Consider the following 27,163-nt stretch of genomic DNA (forward strand, 5'->3'; position numbering starts at 1 on the left):
ACTTTGATAGAGGAGGATTTTGGGGAGCCTGTGGAACAACGAAGTGGGTTTTTCGCCATGCAGGGACACCAGCTCCGTGCTGCAGTTGGCGTTAAGCTAAACCTGTGCTTCCCACAGCAGGGGGGTGCTCCAGTGGGATGCAGAACATGCTCCTCAAACAAGTTCCCTTCCAGCAGGTGCTTTGGGAGTCAGATGTATTCTTGCATAGGGCCTTTTGTCAATATAGCTGGATCTGTGAGGAGTCTTCTTTTTTTTTTCTTTTTTTTTTCTTTTTTTTTTCCCCATCAGTAAATCAAGATATCTACCTGCAATTTCTTGTAGCATGATTTTTCCCCTGATTAGCATCTTAGTTTAATGGATCTTCTTCCTTTCCCTTTCCTCCTCTCAGTAGCATCCTAAAAGCTAAATTGGCAAACCATATTTTGGTTTTAATACTTAATGACTGAAAAGATACAAATGCTTTTTAAAGAAGTCAGTTGGTTGATACACAGGGAGACACTGACAAACTGTGCTGCTCGGACATTTCTTTACTTCAATGTAGAATGGGTATTGAAATCTATCAGGAGGCCCGGAGGAAGAAAAGGCCTTAAAGAAAACGTGTCTGTGTTAGCTAGGATTGGGTATGAATTCAAACAGACATTTCAACATTTCTTGTGCAGCTGAAGCTGGGCATTACTTCACAACATCCATGCTTGAAGGCTGTGTCACTTGTTTTGTTTTGGGGGGATTTTTTTTAAGGCCTAGTGTAACGTAGTGGTAGATCTCACGGTTTGGGAGGGTTGCCATCAGTATTCTTGTTGGAGGTTGCAGCAGGCTCCTCTCAGTGCCTTGCTCTGTGCTGAGGGATGCAGGGGGCAGGCCAGCCCCAGCACGTGCCGGGTCCCACAGCCGGATGGCCATTAGAGACCTGAGGGCTTACTGAGGGCTGTGCCATTGCCATCAGCAACCGAGTGGCTGTTCTTCTTTTTGGCATCATTCAGTTCTGAGAAGTAGAAGTACTACTTTGTGGCCTTAAACCTCTGCCTAAGAATTCTTAGAGGCAGCGTTCAGAGTGGCTTCTTAGGAATATCTGATTGTTATTATCATTTTTTTTTTTCCTTAGCACGATGTATTTGTAAGGTCGGGTAACAGCTGGTGATTTCCAGGGTTAATATGCTGGGATGTGCCTTCCTGGCACTGAACAGCATACTCTTGAAGGAGATCTTAGCCTGTTCCACTGTATATAAGTGCAATTAGCAGTGAAGAGGTTTTTATATGCAAATTGGTCGTGTTTACTGAGCAAATTCTCTTAATGAGCCTAATTTAAAAAGAAAGACTTAAAAAAAAGGAAAAAAAGAGAAAAAATAGGAAGATCTTAAAGGCTGCTGCAGCCGTGGTAGTGCTGAACCATCTTGACCCTTGGAGATACCAGCACAAACTCCCTCGTAGCCAGACCCTGCTCAGCAGAGAGCCTGGGGAGCTGAGCAGGATGAGGGGATACAGGTTCCTGGTGTCGTGGGCTGCAGGTTGTTATCGCTGTTGTTCCTACCACATCGGGGAGAAATGCAGAGGTTATTAGTGGGCAGGATGGGTAACGTCCATGAAGGTGCCGCGACAGCAAAATTAATGCTTTTCAGACATTAGGCACAGAGGCTCAGCGTGATCAGCTAATGCCCTAAAATTGTGTTTACTCGCTGGGTTAGCACTTCCCCAGGATTTGGCTTTCTCTCTGTTAATGAGCTCCTGTTCCCTATGGGCAGTCAAGTATCTGTCAGGTTTCAAAAATAAGCGTCCTCAGTGCTTATTTGTGAAGATCATTGAAACCAGGTAAACAAACTGCAACCAAATGGAGGTTCTGCAGGTGTCCACGCTCCTGTGTGCTGTCCAAACTTCAGGAAACAGAAATAAGCTGTTTGGAGTCAGTTTCTTACTGGAGGAGTCCAGTGTGAATAACTTCTGTATCTGATTAACATTGTTAATTAATGTTGTTAATTAACATAGGGGATGAGCGTGTGCTCCAAGCTGTCTAAAAGGGCCGAAGCCCTGGGTGTTGCATGTACTAATGGAGTTAGAGTTACAAAGTGGCTTCCTAAATCCTCTTCCTTGTCAGAACAGCTGCGTTCCTGGACAGGTTTCACTTTTTGAAAAGTTATTTCATTACTTTCCCATTGAATCTGCGGAAAAACAACCGTTAAAAGCCTGAAAAGCATTGTTGTAAGAGCCCGGAAACTGAAGTTTGTGGCGTGTTATTTTACCTTCCCTCACCACCCCAAGTATACACGCACTGACGTGTGGTAAGTGTTAAGCAACTCACTTCCATGTCGAATTAAACTGGAGGACTGAGAATGAAATTATGCATGCCAGTTAAGAAAACCAAGTCAACCAAACCAAAACAAAAAACGCCCCAAAATAAAACGCTCCTAAAGAAAGGGAAATCCCCACCCCCCCAGCAAACACCTGCTTTCACAGGGCAGTCCAGTTGCCAGGTGGGCTATTATCAGAGACAAAGCCCAGGAGAGGAGGGGTATTACATGAATGGGGCGTGTATTTCTGATCTTACAGGTCTTTTAAAATATTTAGCTTAAACGAAAAGGTTCAGTTATGCATCATCGGTAGATAATTCCATCCTGTAAATGATGCTCCCGTTCTTACTGATTGAAGAGCAGGGGGCAGCCCCTTGCTTTGAGCAGCAGACCCTCCATGGCTGTGGCTATAGATAGGCACTGCTTAAGTCCCGCACGGGGTGAGCACTCGGCTCTGACCTGCTCCTTGGTTTGGGGACTTAAGAGGGCTGCTCAGGACAGAGCATCAGCCTGTATGGATGCTATCAGCCCGCTTCGACAAGTCAGATTATTTAATTAGCCTTATTAAGACACTTCTATTTTTATATCTTATTCATAAGTGCGCTTGCTAAGCTGAAAGGTCTGGATTCAGGTTTCAAAAAGTGTTTTCAGCTCTCGGTGGTGTTAGCAGTCTTGGGAGGTTTTATACCATGGCTCCGTTCTGTTTCCATCCTAAGCAAACAAAGAGGCAGCAATAAGTGATGCAAGTCTGCTGATATGCTTCGGTCCTGAAATCCTGTTCTTTGGGTTTCAGAGGTAGCTTCTGATGAACCTTGGCTTAATTAGAGGTGTGCATGGAGTGGTGGGATGCTGCACTGCTGGTCATCTACTGGCCGTTGCCATCCCCACCTTGGAAGGGGAATGGAGTTGCTGGCTGCTTGCACCTTGGACCCCTGACAATCCCAGGAGCTGCTAGAGGATGGTTATTTGTCCTAACGTCCGTACTGTTGAAGTGCTTTGGTTGCCACATGGGGTATGAATGTTCCCCAGCAATCATTAAAGCTGCAGGAAAACGAGCATCCTGATGGATGCTGGTAAAGGGCATCTGAGGGTTGCTTTGAATTAGGTGCTGTGCAGCTGTTTTACTGAGACACGTTGTTTTTATCTACATTTTTATGAGGATTGGGAAACAATCTGATGATTTACTACTGAGAATAAATCCAGTGTGCGCGTTCACCAAAAAAAGATTACGTGTCCGCACTTGATATATGGTTATATCTTCAGAGCGTTTGAAACAACTCTAATTTGATTGTTAGGGTAGAGTAGAGCTCTTCAACATCCCTCAAATTCATTTACAAAGACAAAATAGACTTTAAAGCATAAAATTTTCATGTCTGGATTCAGTCAATCATCGTTCTTTCTGATGAACCACTGCTGGATGGTGTGGAAGAAGAAACTTCCCAGTTACGGAGTCACTTGATGCTTTGTAAAAACTGCAGTTGTGGTAAGCACGGGCCTGTGGCTTGACGCTTGTTGTTGTGGTGACACTTAGGAAACAGTTAATTAAACAAAGCTCATTCCCAAGGTGATGCTGAAACACTGTGCCGTGAGCGTGCCTCGGTGGAATTGAAAGTAAGGTTAAGCTGTTTTGAAAGCGGATGATATCCAAGCGAGTGATGGCTCCATCCAAAACCAAAACTAATCTGGTTTGGAGAAATAGAGGTAGGTGGCATTTGCCAGGCCATGTTCGAAGATGTTATCCAACTGCAGTTGCAGAAGAACACACAAAATTATACCCTTTTACTTAAGACAGAAATCTATATATGTGCTCATTGCGTTATATTATCAGTCAATTATTTTAATAGCAAATAAGGCTTTTTATTACTTTCATTCTTGCTTTATTGCATTTGCTGCTCTACACAATACGTACAGCATTGGCACAATATAGCTTGCAAGCTAGCTAGAGCATTAGCAGAATTGGTAACGGTGATCCAAAGCCATAATGCTTTGATTGTGGTACTGTTAAAGCCAGGAAAAAAAAACAAAAACACAACCCCAGACCCCAACAGTTGTTGCGTTTCAGGCTGTTGTACAGAGTTAGGAAATAATAGCTTAAAAATGAAGCAAACGTAGATACGGAAATGACTGAGATGAGGCAAAATTAATATGGCTTCCAAAGTACCTGGTTTTTTTTTGGTGTCAGCTTTCAGGATGAAACAGAACTGTGAGCAATTGAGGAGAGCAGAATAAATCAAGAAAGGGGGCACTAAGAAAGAACACGAAAGATATTGGGCATAGTATTTTAACATGGAAGATGCTGATTAAGTTAACTCTGAACAGGGGCGTAGGCTCTGAAAAAAATTTCACTCCTTGCTCTAAAATTAAATATTTAACAGCACACTGAAATAACATGGATTTTAAAAGTTGAGATAAATTTAATGTGGATTAATTTTACTTTGATAAATGAGTATACTGCTAAATGAAGTAATCTGATTTGTCTGAATATACAGCTGTCTAATAGAATGGATGAATGGATGTTCGTACTGGTGCTAGAGTGTACTGCATGCTGTAACTGGAGCGTTATGTTAAGTAGAAATCTTGAGAGATGGTCATGACAAAAAGCAGAAATTTTGCAAATATCAAAAGAAAAAATAATACAGACTTTAGTTTGAAACGAATCTTTCACTTGCCAAATTAACACAGCTTCATATTATGCGTGTTTTCTAAAAGTTGGCAGAGAACTTGAGGAAGATCTTGTATGCATAGATGTGCTGTGTTTTTTCCACTGACAACAGCTGCTGTAGGAGGATACCAGCTCTGCCTGCAAACCTGGTCTGCTTTTCCGTAGGGCATGGCATCGTTTCCCCAGGTTCTCATCTGCTTTCTGGTGGAGGTAAACCTGGAACAACTGGGCCAGCTTTTTGAAGTTGCTGTGGATTTGCATATTACTGTCTCATATTACATACATTTTATAAGGGAAGTCCTTGTAATTAAGATTGACATGCAGCTATCTCCTCAAATGGCGTCTTCTTCTAGCCCTCAGGATGTCTGTGTGGAATCACCCAAGAAGTGCAGGTAGATGGTGTGCAGCGTTACTAAGCTGCCTCTGGCTGACCCCAGGGGAGGTACAGGAAGAGTATTGATGGGGTTTTCTTTGATACTTTCCACAGTACGTGTTTCGAGTCAGCTACAAGAGAGGTTTTCATATCAACAGCTTGAAAATGCAGCAAAACCTTTTTGATTTTGCTGTTGGAGAGCTGATGGCAAAGAATAGTAATCTGCTGCCACTGAACCAGCCATTAAATGCATCTCAGATATAAGGGTCCCAGTATGCTGTTTGCATGAAGAAAAGCAGGTCCGTCTTCTCTGTCTGCATTGGTTTTCCAGAAAGAAATGAGCCTCCACATGCTTAGTCTTGGCTTTCTCACCCTTCAGATTTGTACCTGATGAGAAAATAGAGCAGAATAGTCCTGCTGAGTGCACCTCCCAGAGCTGCACAGAGCGGTTCAGCATCACGTGCCCCTGGTACATTGGCATTGTGGATCCAGCCAATGTTTCACGTACAGCAGAGGTCAGTGGTGAAGCGCAGAGCTGCTCTTCCACTTCCCCAAAACTGGAAACTGGGGCATGGAGGGCTTGGAGAGGAACTTCTCTGGCCACATCTGGTAAATGAGGCTGAAATGGGCTGTCTGTTACTGGCAACTTGGTGTCTGTGCAGGCAGATGGACCTCTGGCAGGAGTCATTTGTTGAGTGACTGCTGAAACCATCAGTACTGGCATCTCCTGTAGTTTCTTCCTGTCACCTTCCATCCTTTACCACTCCTGGAGAAACAGAGAGGCTGAGCACTGCTAAAATACTCTTAAAACAGAATTGCATTTGGTATACATTCTTTCCTGTCCAAATATGTCCAAAATATTAAGCATTTGTATGTCCCTCTGTCTTTTTATTCGGTGGTTTTGTTGAAAAAGATCTGAAAGCTGTAATTGTAATTTCCCTTCCTTTCATTGCTGATACAATTGGAGGTTGTTAAAACTTACTATCAAAGTAATCAACAATACAGAAACCCAGGAAATATGATACTGCATTGAACAAAGAAAAAGGTGAAACTCAGGACCTGAAAAGTAGTAGCTTCTGAGTGGCTTTCCTGCCAGTACACCTCAGACGTGTGGTGTTATTCTACTGATTTTTCAACTTTATTCATCAATGAGACCAATGTTTTTCATATTAACGTTACGTACGAAAAAGTGGGTATTTTATTTTTTTTTTTTTTAGGGTTTTTTGTTTTGTTTTAAAAAACTTGATACACGTAGTGTTGGATCAAGGCACATACAAGACTGGCCAAAGGGCGTACAATGCACTTTGGTTCTTAGTTGAAAAGACAAATGATTATGGCAACAAAGTGTGGCTTGGGGTTTAAACATGAAATAGCGTATAGTTCAGCAGGAAGGCAGAAAGAAACGTTACTTTACAGATTTAGCAAGGAATTTCTGGAAAACTGTGACAGTAATGGGCAGTATTCCTGACTGTAATGGCAGTACGGTTAATGCATACCTATATACTGTTTGAGTATATGCTTTAAAATAGCTGTATTCCCCAATTTTTTTTTTTTACGTGGGTGACTAAAATTTGTGAGACGCTGCTTGCATTGCCTGCTTTTCGTCCTCTTTTCCTTATGGAACTGTACTTCTAGCCCTTCTTCTGTTAAAGACCAGTTGCTCAGTGTTCTCCCAGTCCCCCTGCCACTGCCTTCCAAATGTCTGTGGCCATCCATCACCATTTTCTCTCTAACAAACAGACCACTGGTGTTGACAACCAGAAATCTAGCGTTACACCCTATCCACCCCTTGGTTACTGGAGCCTAGCGCATTTCTTTAGAATTCCTTGTTAGGAATTTTGTTACGCTTTCTTCCAAGGGTCAGTTTTTTCTTTGCACATGCCAACAGTTTCAGTCTCATGCATGTAATCGATTTGATTATTTTCTTTTTAGACTGGATTTCACCATTGTTGGATGGATATATCCAGACAGCTGATATTGCCCATTACTACACGCATTTTTGTTTATTGAATATTGTTGTGGTTTACAGATTTAATAGCCCCAACATTTAAGTTCGGTGAGTTTTTGCAACCACTTCTTGATCTTCTTGATTTGCCAGGTTTAACATTATTTTATTAATACCAAAGTGAAAAATGGCCTGTGCTTACACTTACAAGGATCTCAGATGAATGTTCTGACTGCTCAACACGGCAAGAAAATTCACTTTCACAGTCAACAAGTCATCTTACTCAGTAGAACACAAAAGTTAAATGGTCTGTAACTTCAATATTAGCAAGGAAAATACAGTACAAATTACTAAAAAATACTAAAATATAGAATTGTGGTCAGGTATCCCCACTACATTAATCGCAGCAGTAGCCTGAAATTTGAAACTTTTAATAAAAAGTTCTTAAATATAAATTATATGGCAAATGTACAGTACATTGCTTTGTCAGTCTTTAATCCAGTGTTTTGCAGTAGAACAGCAACCGTTAAAAGTCAGTCTTTTCTCATTTTTTTTTAAAAAAAAACAAACAACAAACCAACCAAAACCAAACCAGTCTTTCATGTCCTTCAGTATCATGAGTGTGAATGATCTGAATCTGGAATACCACTGTCTCTGTAGCTCCTGTTACTACTGCTTTCACTGTGGCTGTTCTTATAGAGATTCATGCCGTTAGGGGGGAAGATGGTGTGTATTACAAACTCCTCCTTGGACACCTGGTCGTTGGTGATGGGTATCATCTGAAAAGAAGTCTCCCTGATTTCTAGGATGGAGTTGTCCTTCTTGGTGCCCGCCTCAGCATAGTCGTCCTTCCTCCTGCGCCCCTTGCTGTAGGCGCAGTGCCGGGAGAAGAGGGCCCCGTTCCTGTGGACGTACCAGCACACCAGGGCCAGCAGAGCCAGGGCCACCAGCGCCACCGCGCCACCAATGATGGCGGCCAGAGGCACGCTGGAATTCTTGTAGGGCTCTTTTTCCTGCTCCCGGTTGAGCGTGGTTGTCGGGTTGTACATCTTGAGGGGAGCTGTCTCAGTCTCGATGCACTCAGGCGTCTCGTCAGAGAGATAGATGTTGCTGGTTTCCATGGGGACCATGCACACGCGGTACGGCGACTCTGGTTCGAGCGCTGTAAGCAGGTAGTCACTCCTGTCCCCCGTCACGATGGTTTCAGTTATAGATCCAAAGGCAGGGCTGTGGCCCATCTTGAGCCAGCTGAGCCGTAAGGCTGTCATCGGCAGCGCAACTTTCCAGGAGATGTGGATGGTCTCTGTGCTCACCGATTTCACAAATATTGTAATGATCTTGCGTACTGGGCTGGCCGTGGTTCTGTAGTTTTTGTTTAGGTTGGGAGTCTTGATGTCTGGTTGTCTGGTCACAGAAACCGGCCAGTGTCCCTGGGCCGGGTACAGCGTGTTGGGCACGGCAGTAGTGATTTGGATGGTGCTCATGTCATCCTTACAATCAAACAGTTCCGCGTTGAGGTCTTTGATAGCCATTCCGCGCACTTTTTCCGGCGCCTGGCACATCAGCCCACGTACGTTCACTTTCAAAGGCAATGACTGCAACCAGTCACGGACCCACTTCATTTTGCACCCACAGTGCCAAGGGTTGTTGCGAAGAAACAGCTGAGTTATGTTGTCCAGGTCATCAAAGACACCCTGAGGTAAATTGCTGAGATTGTTATTGGACATATCTAGTCGATACAACTGCCTTAAGTAAGAGAAAGCATTGGGTGGCACATGATTGATATGGTTTTCTTGAAGATAAAGCTTCCTTAGGTTTGTTCCTGGCAAATTTACTGGTGCGGCTGTAAGTGAATTGCGAACCAATGACAGTTCTGTAAGATTGACTAGATTCATGAAGACCTTGTCTCCTAATCCGTGGTTATTTAGAAGATTTCCATCTAGAACAAGGCGTTTTAGATTTGTAAGGTCTTGAAGGGACAGCTCTGAAATTGTGGAAATACGATTATCATCCAAGCGTAGCTCTTCTATTGTTTTAGGCAAACCCCAGGGAATGGTGCTAAGGTGATTTCGAGAGAGAAAAAGAAGTCTGAGATAGATGTTGTCCCTGAAAGCTCCATCTTCAATGCTAACAGCGGAAACAGAATTATCATCCAAATGCAGTTCTTCCAGATAAGGAATTTGTGAGAGAGAATCGTAAGTGATGGTCCTTATATTATTCTCCTGCAAATGCAGTTCTTTGACGTACTTAGGGAGGTTAGTGGGGAATTCATCTAGGCTGTTGTGATATAAAAATATTCTTTCCACCCTACGCAAGTTCTTCAGTTCTGAAGGAATCCCAGCATTGTTTATTTGATTGTTCTGAAGGAAGAGGTTAGTAGCATCCTCTGGGATTCCTGTAGGAATAGATGTCAAATCGCGATCATTACAATATATGAAACCCACATCACAGCGACATACTGATGGGCATGATTTGGCAGCGACAGAATAAGGTGCCATGTCAAGTAACAGCCCTATTTTAGTCCAAATTAGGAAGACGCTCCAGGGTACAGTAATCATGGTCAGGAATGACGAGATTTGTATACAGTTCTGATCTTCAAAGTCTAAAAACAAACAAACAAACAAAATTATCCAGATCATCAGTGAAGAAACTGCAATGAAAATTCAACTTCAGCATTACAGAAGACATCTGACATACACATATTAAACAAAAATTCAAGTTTGTAGAGATTTTACTTTCCTTTTTCTACATACAACAATAATAATACTTCTGCTTTTACTAATTCAATTAAGGTAATAGATTATTCTGAATAGGAATTTAAAATAATATAATCGGGCATGTCTGATCTGTGAATGGTTTTGTTTGACCAAAAAGGCTCCTTCTAAGGATTCCTCCCCATTTCATGTGCAGAGGCAATCTTTGTTCGCGGATACCAGATAAGTGCAGAGCTGAAGTCAAACCAGAGTTCAAGTAAATCATTCTATATCTGAAAGATAAGAAGTAATTCCTAAGCCAGCTAACGACCCAGAAGCCCTCAAGTGAACTGTAAAACCCTTCCAAACCCAGAAGTTCAGTGGTAGCTATTCTGGAGGTTCAAGAAAGTCCTAGTGGCAAGGTACAAAATGCAGACAAGAGAACAAAGACCAGCTAAAGACTTTTTTTGAGTTTTTCTGGAAACTCAACACCACGTGGTGCATTTTACAAATACTGCCGCTTACTCTTCTTGTTTTTCAAGCTGGAATGTTTAGAAAGGTGAATGTAACAATTGGTGTGCAGCTTACAAGCCAACAGGGCTGTCAGAGCTGTGGCTTTCTAGTTGACTGGATGGAATATTTCATTACATGCTTAATTTCATGTTTAAATATTTGTCATTCTCAGAAGTCTCCTTGCTAAGCAGTACACTAATAAGAAACTATTTGGCAGGTTTAACCACATTTTCACATCTTATTAGTTCATACTGTGCAAGGTGGGATAATATAAATTAACTCTTGAGACTGAAATTGTACTTTGCACTGGTAGCGTGTTTGTACACTGAGCTCAAGTAATTAGCATTTTTATAGCTTTTAAGACAACATAATTCAATTACCATTGTAATTAGGGTGGTGAAAACTTCTGAAAGACGCCCTATGCGTTAAGCAGTGCCATGTCCCTTTCTCTTGTGGGTTCATATATTAATTGAACTTTACTCTCCGAGGCATGAAAAGGAAAATAAATTAATATTGATCCTACCGTATTTAAAGGTAAATTTTGTGCTTGAGGATATCCAGCAAACAAATTCCTCTCTCGCTCTTGTACTTCACTCCATGGACGGCTTCTTCTTGGCCGCCCCTTCCTGGTGGTGCTGGCTTCCAGGCACTATGCTCCGGCGGCAACCCAACAAAGATTTACCATGGTACGTGAGCACACCGACGGAGGAGCAGAAAAGCTTCAACTTCCTTCTATTTCTGTTCTCATGTAAAGTCTGTGAATGGAGAGCCTCTTTTGTTTGGTTTAATGCCTTTAACAAGAATTACTTTCTTTGTAACTCGTACAAGCTCTTTTGTGGGATGCTGTAGTTGGGAGGTTGGAGCTTGAGCGCCGCGTGATGGAAACTATTCATTATGCTGGGGCCTGAACAAGGATGGCCTCTTCAGGAGGTCAGCAATGGAGGTTTATCTCTGTCCAGAGTTATCCAAAGATAAACTTTGTACAGCAGCTACATCCTGGTACATCCACACCTCTCAGAGAGGACCATTTTCCAGCGCTCACTTTTAACACTTCTTCCCAATTTGTAATGCAGGAAAGAATTCCTCCTGCGCTGCACGCTGAAGGCAGGTGACAACTGTAGGAATGTTACGCAATTCAGGTGGTCTTCTTCACAAAAAGACACAGAAGTATTATTTCCTTTCCAGAAAACTCCTCTTTAAAGCTTTCTGTGAACTCTTAATTTCCTGTAAAAGTAAAAACAAGCAGAAGAAATTGTAATTAATAACAGCGGGAGGACACTAGTATTCAGTTGTACTGCGTTCCTATATAACTCATGCTGTGCTTACTGTACGCAATCAGCACATCGTTTTATCCCAATATATCAGTATTCCAGCGAAATGCAGGGATGTTTAGAAACAGCTTTTGCTGTTTAGTCTCACACGGTTGCCATTTTGCTGGAACAAATCTTTTCCCTCCTTCCAGCAGCAAATGAAGTCATTGTGCATTAACAGACAGTACCAAAATCTTTGCACATGACGTTTCCCGCTTGAGGACAAATGGCAGTCCTGCCATGGGAGGAGTTAATGTGCTCGCTTGCTTTTTGTTTCTGGCAAACAGAAGTAGATCACGAACCTCTCTTTGGTATTAAATTTAAAAGGAGTTAATTGCCATTCAGTACTTCTTGGATGAAAGAGGAAAAGTTTTCACTTAAATAGTGAATTAATGTTTCACATTTGCATCCTGCTGCTTCTGCATTGTGGACTAGCTGGTAGTCATCTGTATCAGCTTTTTGAAAATGGAGGCATGTGGGTTTTCTCCATAAAATGTGCTCAGTATGCCAAGCTGTCTGAACTTGTAAGCTATTGTATTTGTCATTTTGCTCAGTGGAATCACTATTTAGATTGACATTTTATTAATTTGATTTTTCTCATTTCAAAAATGAGAATAATCTTGGCTTTTCTTATTACTTGAGGAACTATTTGGCTACTTTTAAGGATGGAAAGTATCCAGTGAGATACTGAGTCTCTGTTCCCTGAGAGCATGTAGGCAGTATCTGCCTGAAATATCAGTGGTTAAGTCTGAAATTAAATCTTTGGTACCGAGCATGGTCCTCAGCACTGAAAAGCCCTGAAGAAACAGCGTGCTGAATAAGGCTTGTTTAGCTCCCTTCATGTGGGCATAGCTGGAGCTGCTTCTGGTCCATCATAAAATAACAGAGCTAAACAAAAGCAGTCTCTGCTTTAAGACTCTTGTGATTGGAAGCAGGCATCGTGAAGTCTTCATGCAGTAGGTTCTACTCCTGCAGCAACAGAAGATTTGCACTGATACCAAAATTATTTACATAGACAAATTGATGCTTTCCCTCTTCAACAGCATAAAGATGGAGGAAAAAAAAAAAAAGCAAAACCAACCCCCCTTTTGCAACGGTGTGATTGTTCTGTGAGGGAATAATAAAGCCTCTGCTCTCCTGAAGCTGCTTTAAGGCTTATCTGAGGGTTGGTTTTCTGTTTGTTTTCCAACTTGTTTCAGCAGTTGTGTAATGAAAATTGTAAATTAAAATGAGATGCGCTGTAAGATTGGCAGAATTAAGTATTCAAAGGTATTCTTTACTTTTTAGGTAAAACTAAAGTTCTGTTCTGGACTATAAAGGAATGCATGGTTTTTTTTAGGGATTGGTTAATATATGCAGTCAGTATTGGAAAATGGAACAAAAAAAGCTCCACATTCTTTGAGATTAAGCAGCATCCAATTTCCTTGGTCTGTATCACTCAAGTGTTTGTGGAAACTTAAGTCCGGGATCTATTCCTAAAACTTGGAAATAAAACAGTTGCTTAACAGCTGCATAAAAATAACGTTGTAGGAACTAATGAGAAGTTGTGAGGGAGGGCATTTTCTGGAAGTGATGCGGTGAAGCAGGAATATAACTTCGTTGTTAAGCAGGCCTTTGAAGGCTTCAGTAACTTTTAAGAACATGAAAAAAAAACCCCAAAATCTCATAAATTGTTCCTCAGAACTTGTAGAGCTGTTAAGTAGGCTGTTAAAAAAAAAAAAAAAAAAAAAAAGAGGCACGTTACTGTTGATGAAAACAGTCTCCAGTGTGGCCATGGACACAAGGCAGTAAGGGTGCTGGCTTTACCTTTCTCGCATATCAGCAGTTTCCTCTCTGCCCCGTCTGACAGTCAGCCCTTCGCTTATTGCTGCCATTATAATAGCGGTAATGTGGAGGATTAAAATGAAAGCACTAAAGCTCATTAAGTTCTTGGAATTTTTTTTTTTTTATCCCTTCTCTCAAAATTACATAAAAACAAGGGAGAAAAATAAAAGCAGGTCTCTTTGGAGAAGATGATACTGTTTCAAAAATGTGGATTAAGCCCATACCCCCCGCTCCCTTTTCTGAGGGCAGAATAGTTTTCTGCAGGTCCCGATTGTTTGATATCTTGCACTTCCCTTTTATATCTGGAGCCACAGCTGAAGCCCGTGTTTTTGCATATCAAAGGCTCCAGCGATCTGTCTGCAGAGAAGGGAATCCTGCTGCCCTGCTCCAGCCCTCCTCCTCCCATCCCGGCGCGGGATGAAAGCGGAGGGGACCCGCTGGGCGTGCAGGTCCCCGCAGCACCAGCCTGGGAGGCTTCATGGACACATGGCTCTGAAAGGAGCCATTAATTTCGAGCAGAGCAGAAAAAGATGGATTTGAGAAGAGCGGATGCTAAAATTCATTTCTAAATGAGTTTTTGGTAACAAAAGTAACGACGGAACAGCTGAACGGCAGCTTTTATGCTTATCTTTATTCGGAGCTGAGTATTTTCATGAACTTTGCTGAACCGCGTGGTTAAATTACTTTTCCTGGGACATTGTGTAGGCAGCGGCGTTACAGATAGCGGGAATGCCCGGCCCTGCACCCGTACTTATCGCCGGGCTACAGCTCATTTTGAAATGGTAAAAGCAATTTGCACTGCATAAGAAAAAATGCCAAAGAACGTGGTATTTATTGTAACACGTGGTATCCAGCTGCCCTGCCTTTAAAAAAAAAAAAAAAAAGCCAAAAAAAGTTAGAAAGGCTGGAAGTTTTTCTAAAAACAGTGCCAAAGAGATTTCTTCTTTCCAAGATGTGATAAAAACTGAATAAAACCCAGACCTGGCACTTCAGGCCCCGCAGCACTTACTTTAATTTCCATGCTCCACTGGGATAACCAGGAGCTGGCTCCTAACCCCCGACACAACGGGGCAAAGGGACAACTTCCATCCAATATTTTTAGGTTGTAAGGGGCAAGAGCAACTTTAAGTTAATATTAGAATATGCATATTTGACAAGCCTAATGATTTAGCTTAATCCGTGTACTAAGACTGCAGAATTACCTCCGTATTTGTTTTTAAGCTGAAATGAATCAGAAACATGCAATGCACTTGAAATGCTGCTGGAGCCATCCACTGCACGCGCTGCCAGGTTAGTTCTCAGAGGTCACGGCTCCTCTCAAATAGTTTCACCAAGTTCTCAATGCAAGTTCCACAGGGCTAATCTGTCCTTAAAACAATGCCCACGCTTTGGTTTTTTTTTTAAGCGTAGTACTCAGAGTTAGTTGATAGTGACAGCAAAATGCTTTCTAAGCACCCTGTCTAGGAGTTGAAATTTCCACGATCATCATATTTCAGGAAGGTGCCCCACTCCTTTGTTCAGTGTGAGGCAAGCACAAGGTCCTCTGCCTGTCTTTTCGAGGGCTAAAGAATGCGGAGGTTTTCATTAAAGTGAGAGTGAGCTCTCTGTGTTTTGGTGAAATTGGCTTTATTTTTTCCTCCTGTTCGATGAGGTTTTTTTGCTTATCCCTCCCCCTCCATCTTGTGCGGTAGTTGAACGTAATATTGCCTTTGTCCTTCTAGTTCTCACGTGTCTTGAAAATGAAAATTATAATGTGTTCTTCCCTCTAATGTGATTGAATCTGACTCTGAAATGGGTTCCGAGTGGAAGCTGAACTTCACGCTAAAGGTGAAGCAGGGCAGCGTCTGCTGCAGAGGATGGAGACAGCTACGACTGGTTCAGTGGCTGCTTTCCGAAGTTCACTTTTAAAACCCTCCCTGGCTTTGAGGATGTTGGCTCCAAGAGCCCCAGAGCGTAGCGCTGCTGCACTGTGCCTGCTGTGCCCCGCAGGGCCTGCCTGCTCCCAGGGCCCGGGAGAGGGAGCGCGGTGCTCCGCATCGCAGGGCTCGCCCAGCTGGGCCAGGGATGGCTCCTGGGCTCTCTCTGCGAGCTGCTGTGGGGGTGAGCGCTCGCCTGGGCTTGGAACGAGAGAACAGACAACAAACGCTGCTCTGCTTCCAAGGGGAAATCACTGGTTTTCCCTCTTGACAAATTTAGGTGGAATTATACCCTAGCGCAAAACGTTAAGCATATCCAAAACATTACTGAAATACCGCAGACAGCTGCTGTAGCTTTGTTTCTTTCCCCTTTTGTTTGCTGGCCTACTGCTGACTGAATTTACTCCTCGGGTCAGAAAACCTGACAAGCTGGGGGGCTGCCGGGCTGCTTCAGTCCCTGCGGCGGAGCTCAGTGCAGCTGCACCACGCTTGCTGCGGGCTCGGCCTGCCTGCACCGAGCGAGCCGGGGCCTCTTATTAGAAATAAACGCAAGCAATCGCGCATTAATTCTCCTGAGCCGCCTCGTGCCTCGAGGTGATTAAAGCAAACCTCGAGCGCTCCCTGGCCATTAGCAGGCAGGCTTCCTGCTGGAAGGAGACAAAGATGGCCATCCACCCACTGAAGGCACTCGGGGAAAAACAGCAGCGCAAAGTTTGCAAACTCCAGCGCTGCCTCGGACGGCTCAGTGCCGCCTTTCGCGCTACCTTTCCGCTTCGAGCTGCCGCTTACAAAGGGAAAACGAAAAACCAAAGCCCCGCAAATGCACCTTTATTTGATTCTCGCCGTGAAACGTGCACATTTGATTTCCAAAGATGAAAGCTTGGCTGCGAGTTTACTACGGAGTTTTTTGCCCACTGGGGGGTGGTACACGCTGCAAAACGGCGCTGCTAAGAGCCACCAGGCACAGGGCTTTGCTGCTGTCCAGTTCTCCCTGCTTTAATTACAACAAAGTCTCCTGTTGAGAAAAACGGAGGCGGCCTCCAGCGGGGGAATTAACAGAAAATAAAACAAATCACTCTTTCGGGGACTTTACGGCATCTTATTTCCCGCGGTGGCTGTATTCACGATGGTATTTATCCATCCGCTCCTTGCCCAGTTAAAATTAAACGGTACGAATGCACCAAAAAGAAAGGGAGAATCGATGTTTGAATGCGCACCGGAGCTGGGCACCGCTTCTGCTGTACGCGAGGAGCAAGGGGGGGAAAAAAAAAAAACACGGCTTTTGGAAGCGATGAAACGTGGCTGGAGGAAAAGGGGGAAAGCCGTGAGAGCAGCGTGAGGGGCGCGATAGGAACGGCCACGGTTGATTTCAAGGTAACGGGCTTCATTAGGAAGCTCGGCGTACCTTTTCCTCGCGGAGCATTGGCAAAGCGATGCGAGGCAGGGCAGGCTCGCAGGGGCCGGGGGCAACGAGCGGCTGGGGGGGGATTCGCCGGGGGAGGAAGGGCAGGGCGCTGACAGCCCGCACAGCTGGCCCCGTGCGCGAAGCGGAGCACGGCGCGTCCGCAGCTGTGCGTTTCGCAGCAGATCGTTCCCCTCTCCTTCCCTCCCTTCGCACGCTCGGCTTGACAAACGCATTTTTTTTTTTTTCCGCTAATTCAAAGAAATGTTCATTAAGACGCCATATCCCCCCGGCAGCAGGCTGGGGAGCGCAAGTGATGCTTCTGTCTTTTCGGGCAGCGCTTTTTAGGCAAGGGAATCGGGGTCGAGAGAACGAATCGTCGCTTTAAGTCTGCTCCTTTTCTGCCTCTCTCCCTACCCTCCGCACAACGCCGGGATCCCGCTCCTCGCCCGGGCCGAGCGGGCAGGGGAAAGGCGGAGCGGGGAACAAAAGCCTCGGGGCAGAAAGCGGCGCCGAGAGCGGGGCGCGGAGGAGGCGGCGGGCGGAAAACGCGCAGCCCCGTCGCCGGTTGCGGGAGGCGGGCTGGGAGCTCGGGGAGCCGCGCAAAAGTTGACGGCAAGTAGGGACGGAGCGCGGGGGCCGCCCGGCCGTGCCCCGGGCGCCGCTCGCCGGGGGGGTTCGGCCCCGCGCAGCGCATCCTCCTCCTTCTTCTCCCTCACCCCGCGGCCCGACCCGCGCAACTCCCGCGGAGGCAGCGCGGAGCCGCACTTACCTGGGGAGCGCGGGTTGAGCCTCGGCTGCGGCGAGGCGGCCGCTGTAATTCCACCGGCGGGCCGGGCGCCGCGCGGCCGGGTGTGGAGCGATGAAGAGCGGAGCGCGGAGAAGCGCGGGGCAGCCGCCGAGCTCGCCCTCAAGTCGCGACGGCAGCGGGCAGCCGAGGGGGCGGGGCTTCACGTCAGCGAGGGGCGGGGCCTCGGCGGAGGGGCGGGGCGGGGCGCGGCCGCTAGGGGGAGCAGCAGGCGGCGCCATGGCCGCGCGGCGGGAGGGGGCAGCGCCGTGCCCGTGCGCCTCAAGGGCCGCCGTGAGGTCGCAGGCAGCTCGCTTCGTCCGCGGATTTTTGGCTTCTCTCCTTTGCACCAGGTAGTGGGAGCAGTTATGAGTTGCTTAAGGAAAGAAAATAACATTGAAAAACGCTGAAAAGTAAGGAGCCCGGGGCTGCTTTGGGGTGCGGGCACTCAGCACGATGCAGTGGTAGCAGCTGCCTTGTGGTGAGGGGCCACGCGCTCCCCAGGTGTTTTGTCACCAAGCTAAACTCCCTTTTACTCACGGCTTATAGACTTGCAAGCTGAACCACGGGCTTCTCTCATGGCGGGCAGCTGCTACCTTTGCCACCCGCTCTCCTGGCTGGCAGCATGGAGGCGAGGCTCTTCCCCCTCCTCCATCTTAGCCTTGTGGCCCCGCTGCCGGCACGAGGGGCTGAGGGGTTGGCAGGCTCCCAACATGGCGGCAAGTCCCAGGATGGCAGCAAGCGCCAACATGGCGGCAGGCCCTCAGCATAGGAGGAGCAGACCCCCCCCAAAATGGCGGTAGGCCTCCACATGGCGGCAGCTTGTCCCCCAGCTGCATTTGTGTGAGTGTTGAAGGACAGCAAGGCTGAGCTCTGTTAAGGTTAAAGAGAGCTTGATTTCACCAAGGCCTGTAGAAAGCGCTGGAAAGTTGCGCTTACTTTGTGAATGTTGAGTATTTAAACTGCATTTGTTTAGCTTTTAGCAAAACCAAGCATAAGCTGGGAAGAGTTGCAGCTCATGTTTTTACAGGAGGAATTTTAATAGATTTTTGAATACCGCTTACCCTGTGTGGTATTTAGATGTTGGAAACGTTGTATATATTCCGCATTTATTCAAGCAATTTAGAAAATAAATAATTAAATCCTGGGTTTATCTTCCTTGACAACAAGGGAAAAGGATTTTTTTTTTTCTTTATTGCTTCAATTCTAATCTTTCCCCAAGAACAGTAAAAACTAATAAGGAATTGACTTTAAGTTAAGGTACAGTTGTCAGTTAGTTGTACAGTCCTGGCTCAGAGTGAGCAACCGTATTGCTTATAAATTTTAATGCGTATGTAACATATTTTAGATGTCTCCATGCATTCATATATGCCCGCGTTACACAAGCGTAGATGTGCCGGCGTTGTGGGGTCTGAGATGAGATGTGTGGGGCAGGACAGTGGGCAAGAAGTGTTTTGAGATTCTCTGAATAACCTACAGATCTTTTAAATGAAATTCCTCTGAGATTATAGTATCATTTTTTAAAAATGTGTATTTGGTATTTTGCGTGCCTGGCTTAGTGTATTAGTTGCTTGATATTAGTGTGGTATGTTGCTAAAGCTTAACCTGTAGCTCTGGGCTATTCACAGAAGTGGTATATGGTACTCCCTCCGCTGCCTTGTGGTGCTGTTCCAAGGCTGGCCCAGTGCTTCTGGCAGCAGTTAGAAATTCCAGTAAATATTCCTGGAGAATTCCAATGGGGATGTGAGAGATAATTAGATGTTACCAAGTCGCAACCGCTTTAGTGTACTGAAAGGTTTTTCACATGTTGTCACAAGCATCTTTTTGTCTGTATTATTTTATTTAAGCTCTTTACCTATACTTCTTAAGAACGTGGTTTGCCTTTAAAATATTTTCCACAAATAACAGTATGTGTTGTGAACTCAACCCTCCTCTCCATCTTGGTCTTAACCTATAGAAATTCAAGGCTTCTTGAATTCCAGGAGAATTGAGGAACTCTGTTAATACTGATGGAGTTACTCGTACGCAAGGAATAAATATACGCATATGTAACACAGATGTATCAAATCCTAGTAATATAATGAGTTATTTTAATTGAATTCTGAAGTTAAAATAATCTTTTCACTTATATTTTATATATAAAATTAATTAATGCTCGTGACATGGAGATTAAGTGCTTGTCAGACCTATAGGGAAATTACCTTTTGGAAAACATGGCGATTTTGTTAACGATGAACAGGTTGGGAGATTGTGGAAGATGGCAGATGGGAAATTGAGAGTGCTTACAGTATGTAATGTATTTCCAAGAATGATAATGCCAGTTTGCAACTCACATATGTACGGTGCTGTCAGGTCAAAGCGATAACTGTGCCGCTTGTTGTTTTCTCTAAGTGCCCCGATGGCGTGATAAGAGGCACAGTCCTGGGAACTGCCCTCAGCCAAAGGTTGACCTCAAGGACTCTGGCTGTGACTTGACAGTGTTTTGGATCTCCTTTGTTCTGCTGTAGATCAGGTTTCACTCGTAAACGTTTCTGGGCAGGACACTTATGAAATGTTAAGAAACCAAACACATTGACCGGGAAGTGAAGTTGTATCAGAGATCAGTCATCCTCGGTGCAGAGGACGGAGAGCTGTCTTTGCGAGTGGAAACCAAATTGTTGCTGCTTCAAGCTCCTCAAGGATGAATTTCACTTAGATAGCGTGGAGAGTAATAGTTTGCTATTCAATGAAATACTCAGAAATGAGCGTTAGTGGTTTTGAGCTTTAGGCTTTTATCAGGTTATATTGATTTTTCAAAGCAGGCTGTCCCACATCCAAGTTAGGCATTGTCTGATTTGTGGAGACGTCTAAGAAAGCACTGTAATATATGAACTTTTCTATGATACATGGCTTAGAATGTTTTCTGATATTGCCTAAGTAGAATTTCTCAGCAAATACATATTACAGTTTGAATTAGCGTCCTTAAAAGATTTGAGCCATTTTAAAATTAGAATCCAGTTTGGGATAAATTCCTTTGAAAGCAAATGTCTGTCAAGCTCAGCTTTTAGCACTGTATATGTGCCTACAGTAACTTGTCAAAGTTGGTGCAGCAACTCTGCATCAAATGCAGCAAAAATGAAAATGTGGTCATGAAAAAGACTCCACAGCAGAGCTAAAAAGGTACGAAAAGTCTAAAACTAAGCAGTTGTTTTAAATTGGTTGGGCTCAAATGTCTTCTTCTTTTTTTTTTTTTTCCTCCAACAGAGGAATGTTTGTGTGAGAATAGTTGTAATTGTAATTATTCTTTTGTCTGTCTTGACGGGCCAGGAGATTAAACAACTGCACCTGTGTTCTCTGCCATTCCTCTCCCTTCTCTCCACGCTCTTTCCCTCTTCTGCTTTCTAACTCTCCTGAATGTCCCTAGGGGAAAGCCTTGTCAGCTCAGAGATGCCCCTGACGTAACCACATCACTATTTTTCCTAAGGCAAATGAACAAATCTGCTCATCACATTATATGCTATTGATAGCAAAATTAAGTCACTTAATGGACTATATGAAATTGAGAAGCTAATAAGTAAGCTGTTTATTTTTTTTTACTTGCAGAATGTACAGAAATTGGTAGAGAGATCTGACCAAGTTAAGTTCATACTAAGAAAGGCCGTTCCTAATGTTTACGACGGATGACTTCCCGTGTTTAGGAGGCAATTTCTTCTATTTCTAAGTGTCAAACCATGAAGCCACCTTGACAAAGCTTTTAGGCGAAGCAGGAGCTAACTCTTTTCGAGATCTATCTGTGTTGTTTTTGCTTGCAAACTGGATGAAGTAAGCGATGCTGTCAGAGCAGAGCAGACTTTCCATACTCTTGACACATCTTTGAAGGTTCTCCACCAAATGCGTGGTAAAGAAAAATAACACTCTCCCAAAACACCCTTGCAAGTTTTCTCTAGATTGTTAGTAATGTCTGCTGTGCATGAGGAGGATCCTGCTGAGGACAAAACTGCTATTCCTCCCTGAGGTTATTTCTTATAGTTGCAAATTCGGGTTTTTACAGATACAGCCTGTCCTGAGCCTAGCAGAGTAGTAAGTGTAATTTTATGTAGATATACCTGCTTCTGTATAAGAGATTAGGATAGCAGAGAAATACTCAAAACCAGAGAAGTAAACTGCCTGAAAGAGCAAACCTTTCTGGGGCAGTGCTGGTCTTGGAGTCCTCTCCCTCTGCAAGAGCTGCCAAAGGCTGGCCTGCAAGAAGAAATCTGCAAGGCAGCGGTGCCTCGTGCTTGGGAAGAAGGGGCTTGGGATGCACTGCTGCTGTTCTGCTCTTCTGCTGGTGGTGGTTGTGCCCTCATTGCCGCTCCTGCTGTTGGCAGTGTAGACACCTGGCAGCAGGCATCTGGCAACAAGGCAGATATCTGTTGGTGGGAAGTCATGTTTCCTTGGGCCTAGCAGGTCTCTCCATTTGGAGGTTAAATTTAATTTCTTCACTCCCTGAAGGTTTCAGCGGTTGTCAGAGGAGTTTTTGGGTGAAAAAACTGGGTGCTGGAGTTACGTAACAAAATGTGAAAGTGTTACCATAAGCACACCCAGAATACAAGGTATCTCAAAGTGTTATTTACTGAAATATGACAAATATTTGATTGAGCGTGATTTCACTTTGCAAAATGAAGACCAGTTCTCACACTAAATATCATGGCTCAAAATGAGATTCACCGAGACGAAGATATATTTTCATGGAGGAGGTAATGTTCCCTTGGTGATGGATTTTACGGTGGAATTTCCCCTCCTCTGAGGGAGAAGATAAAACAATACGTGTAGCTTAAAGAACAGTTATATTTTTATACAGTTTTCATAAATTTTAGTTCTTTATAGTGATACACTGAAAGCTTGAAAGCCACATTCTTTCTTGCAAGTATATTTTTCAGGCTACCAAAGCGATTCTTGGTGTGATCCTCGCTCCGTGTTTTCTTTTACCTCCTGATAAGCTTTTGCTGCAGTCTCTCTTCTCCTCACCACGGTCAGTGCAGACGCCCTGCCTGTCCCCAGCTTTTCCTCCTGCAGTGCCCAGCAGCTTTGTGTTCTGCAGGAGAACCCACGCTGGAGCGCTCTAAGTTCTCCTCTTTGTGCGTCCATCTTCTGCCGTGAGAAGCTGCTGCTGCTTCTTAGCGCTCTTCTCTCCCTCATTGTCCTTGGCTCCCAGTCTCCATTTGCATATTAAAGAGTTTCCTGTTTTATTTCCTTCTCTAAAGGTCCCAAACTAGCCGAGCAGTTTCACAAAGGTCTCGTCTTCTGAAATTACAGCGGCCAGGTTCTGTGTGGATGTACAATGTATTAGTTACCCACTTAGAATATTTAATATTCTGTATGGCTTGAAGCAATTGCTTGGTCATAGCGCTGGTGAGGAAGGCTTTATGGGTGATCTGCTCTCTATTAAAAAAAAAAATGACCCCCACCCCCACTCCTCTGCATGCAAATCAAATGAAAGCATTCGCATGCCGTTTGGGCCAGTTGCACCGCCCGAGCTGCTTGTGATGTTGGTGTCTGCTCTGTGCTATCATCTGGCAGTAAGCTGTGGTCTGTGTGTTTGCTGATTTGCTTGTGTAATACCTGGTTTGGAAATCACGAAAGGCTGTGTGCCAGCGGTGAATGTATGAATAACTCAGAAGTGTTTACTCTCAGGAAGAACTAAGTATACATTGTCTGAACAGATTTGTTTGGTTGTAAGTGGGGGATTCTTATTCTCTCTTTGCCTATTCAGCGAGAGAAGGTGTTTCAGAAGGGCCTTTGCATGGCAGCAGTTAGCGTGTGGGCAGAAGGTTACAAATTGATACGGTGATCGAAAATAAGTTGAAGAGAACTGGACATTTTCCCTCAACATGAAGAGCGCAATGAGATTTGATGAGATTTGGACTCTGGAAGAGGAAATCTAGGCAGAGGCTTTATCTCAGTTGAGTACAAGAATGGCTCATCTGGCCTCCACCAGCACCACCTGCAAGGATCAGTGTACAAGCTGGCATGTCCTCGGCATCTGCAGGGCTCCTTGAGGCTAAACAGTAGAAAGCAGTAGTAAGGCACATGTGTATTCTTGGCACAGGCGATGTGCGTGCGTTCCGTGGGTACGCCTTGACTGCTGAGGATGAAATTCCTTGAAGTGGTAAGAAGCTGTAGTTTCATGGGAAATGGGATCTGAAAGTCATTTCGAGCTTAGTGTCTGGAACAGTGTTCTACATTTTTTTTCTTCCTTAATCCATCTTTAATCTCTTTCCTCAAAGTTTCTGTTCTTTTGCCTTTTTGCAAGCGCATGCTGATTGCTGCTGCCAGTCCCAGTGCCTCCGGAGAGGTGTTGGGAGTCCTGAAGTGAAGCAACCTGCAGAAACCCATGAGACCTTCAGCTCCGAGACCCCGGAAAGTTGAGGCATTTCGGTTGAGCTTGTTAGTCTAGTTAGGGTATAAAACCAGAGTGTGAATCCCTTTCTAGTTTTCATGTATTTTAATGGAGCTTGTAGGTGCCACACTCCATTTTCTGTGTTACTATGAAAGCAAAAACTACTCGATGGCATGGAAGGTCACATCGGTCCTACTATCTGAATCCAGTATGAGATTTCTGCCTTCCTAATTAAAACGCTGTGCAAGGAGGTTTTGGATAAAGGAACAAGTTCACGTGTAAGAAATATTAATTTCCATTTACTAACAACAACAACAAAAATCTCCATTTGAATGAAGGTTCTGTAACTAAGGTTGGAGTAGTTCTTGACCCTATCAGTGAGCCTTTAAAACTGCATCTTCCTGAAACCAGCCTGGATGCCCGCATGGGCAGGTTGCTAGCAATTGTTGTGCACCTGGTACATAGCTCAGCATGCTTTTTGACAGGTAAAAAAACCAACAAACCAAAACAAACAAGCAAAAACAAAACAAGAAAAACCCCGCCACGAGATGGCTGTTAGAATAACAACATAGTTGTATATGTAAAAAAAAACTTCAGCTATTTTGCAAGTGAAATGACTGTCATGTCCCATGTGAGACGAAGTATATGTATAGGAAGAAATCCTTGATGCATGTGCTTTTGTAGTTCCAAAGCCCTGAAAACAGAAGTTTGCCTTGCAAATGCTCGCAGATGCGACACCCGAAATCGGAGAGAAGTTCAGGAAGAACTGTTAACAGCTGCACTGGGAAATTACCTCTGCACTTAAATATGAGCCCATCTAAGAATGACCCCGATGGGGAACAAAAACTTTCTGTTGATAGCTTGCTAGTGTTTGCCTTTATTTCTATTTTACGTTATTTTACATTGTTGTTCGTGGATATAACAAAGCCTGTTTCATTTCTTCACCATCATTTTTCCCAAGGGATGGAGAGAGAGGCTGATTGCAGTTGTAAATTCTTTGTTGAGTTGGCCGTGGCTTGTGCAGTCGCAATGTACCGTGGCCGTGCCGGGTCGGCCCTGTGCTGCAAGCACACAGCGGAACCTGGGAGCGGGCGGTGAGCTCGGCTCCTGCTGCTGCAGGCAGGCACATCTGCAGACGGCAGCAGCACGGCCGAGGGCTGGCAGCAACCACAGAGGGCAGCCCTGTCTCCTCTTTGCATCGGCGCTCGTGTTTGGCCAATCCTTTAGTAAGCTCAGCTGCCCCAAAATCCGGCTTTCCCCTTGAAAGTGAAGCATTTTCTCTTGGTGCTGCCTTCTGATCAGTCCGTGATGGAGCCGGCCAAGCGCTGGTGTCTGCGCAGTGGCAGAGGGGAGCAGGAGCATCCCGGGCCAGCTGCGCTGCGGTTTAACAGTCTTGAACAGTATTGCAGGTATGCTTTTCCCAAAGCTGAAAAGCCAAGTTTTGAGCATCAGCAGGGGCTCTGCTAGTACCCACAGCCGCAGCGGAAGCTCCGTGTGTGCGGAAGAGTTTCAGGCGGCACACATCAGCTGGAGGAGCAGATGATCCTGTGCTGACAGCCGGCCGGTGACAGCGCTCATCACGCTGCTGCTGCTGCTGCTGCCTGCCCGCGTCTGTTTGTTTGCTTCCCTCGCCGCTCTGTGCTGCTGCACAACTGCAAGGAGCGCTGCCTGCGCAGGAGCGGGGCCTCCAGCCACCCTTGCTGTTCCAACCCCACTTCAGCGCCGCGTCTGTGAGCTCCTGCCCTCATGCTCGCGTGGAAACTTGCGCTCAGGGAACGTGCGAGCTTGGCATATGCAGCTATCAACTTCTCTTAAGGTTTTATGTCGGTTGTCATGTTGCTACAGAAACAATTCTCTTCTTCGCTTTTTCATGTCTGCAGCTCAAAAATGCTCAGTTCTTTCTGTAACCTGTAATGCGACATCTCCTGTATTTTTAAAAGTGAGAGACACCATAACGTGCCGGGGCTGTTGCTGTGGAATTACTTTGCTGTTTTCAACGTGGTCTTAGGGATGTTAGCGTTTTGGCAAAATGCCTCCTAGAAAGAATTGCTGTTTTGGCACGGAACTCGGCGTTCTCATCAAATGGCCTGGCAGCTGTTCCTTTTGTCACAACCCTGTGCAACCTGGCGCTTATCTGGGTTAAGATTTCAAGTAGAAGCGGTCTCTTGAAACTATGGCTGAAATGCGTGGCATTCGCAGTAGCCCTCTGAGCAGTGGGCTGGCCGCTGGGTGTTGTGCAGTCGTTGGTTCCGTGCAGCCGGTTTCCCACCACCTCCTCATCCATTGGTGTTTTGGGTTCTCTTCCCTCTTAGAGAAGAAGAAAAGTTACTAAAAATGACCACCAACTGCTTTTGCAGTTCCTGCTGGAAGACACAACTGCAACCAGCGTCCACCTGGGAACGCAACAGAGAAACGCCGTGTATGGGCAGCTTGTCCCCTGCTGTGACATCCCAAGGTGTAGCAGACCATGCCAGAAAAGCAAATTCAGATTTGCTGGGGCAGAGAGCAAGGAAGAGGTGTGTTTTTGCATTCTCCCTTCAGCTTGCAAGCGCTGCTGTGCTGTTTCATGTTTGCGGCAAGGGGCAGATGGGAACGGTGGTGGTGTGCAGCCAAGCCAGGAGTCGTTTGCAGGAATAAAGCCGAGGCACCTCTGGAACAGGCACTGACCTGTTGCTGGCCCGTGCAGGATCGCACCTTTCCTCTTTGAAGCTGTAGGGGTTTAATAGCTTTTACCTGAAAACTTTCTAATTCCGTTGAGTACTTATAAGGCTGTAGATATGTTTGCGTGTATTTTTTGTTTCATCCCATGGCAGGAATAGGTTAGCTGGATTACAGTCTTCTTTTTGCAACAGCAAATTCAGTTCTCTTTAAAGTTTTTGGTTGTGCAGACAGAGCTAAGCCTTTTCGGGGTTGTTTCAAAAGTGGGTGTTGTGAACTTTGCAGGCGCTGCTGCGCTGTTTAGACAACAGACACAGCTTGATCTCTCTGAGCCATCTGACTTGTGGGTGAGAAAGCTGCCGGCGAGGAGGAGGACTTGGACACCTGCACTGCCCATCCCATCCCATGCCTCCTCCTGGGTGGCTCGCTCACCCACG

At 45.0% G+C, this 27,163-nt stretch overlaps 2 protein-coding genes across 13 annotated transcripts in view; one reads left to right on the plus strand and one right to left on the minus strand.

Annotated features, from left to right (window-relative positions):
- MACROD2 (MACRO domain containing 2) overlaps positions 1 to 27,163 on the plus strand; it is an 847,154-nt gene that overhangs the window by 87,783 nt on the left and 732,208 nt on the right. The window lies entirely within an intron of this gene.
- On the minus strand, positions 317 to 11,535 carry FLRT3 (fibronectin leucine rich transmembrane protein 3). Its single transcript, XM_021389944.1, has 2 exons — positions 10,992 to 11,535; positions 317 to 9,864 (listed from the first exon to the last, which is right to left on the minus strand). Exon 2 carries the CDS (start codon positions 9,818 to 9,820, stop codon positions 7,877 to 7,879), a length of 1,944 nt encoding a protein of 647 aa, XP_021245619.1. The 5' UTR covers positions 9,821 to 9,864; positions 10,992 to 11,535; the 3' UTR covers positions 317 to 7,876.

This window comes from Numida meleagris, chromosome 3 (genome assembly GCF_002078875.1).
Source record: "Numida meleagris isolate 19003 breed g44 Domestic line chromosome 3, NumMel1.0, whole genome shotgun sequence".
NCBI classification, from domain to species: Eukaryota; Metazoa; Chordata; class Aves; order Galliformes; family Numididae; genus Numida; species Numida meleagris.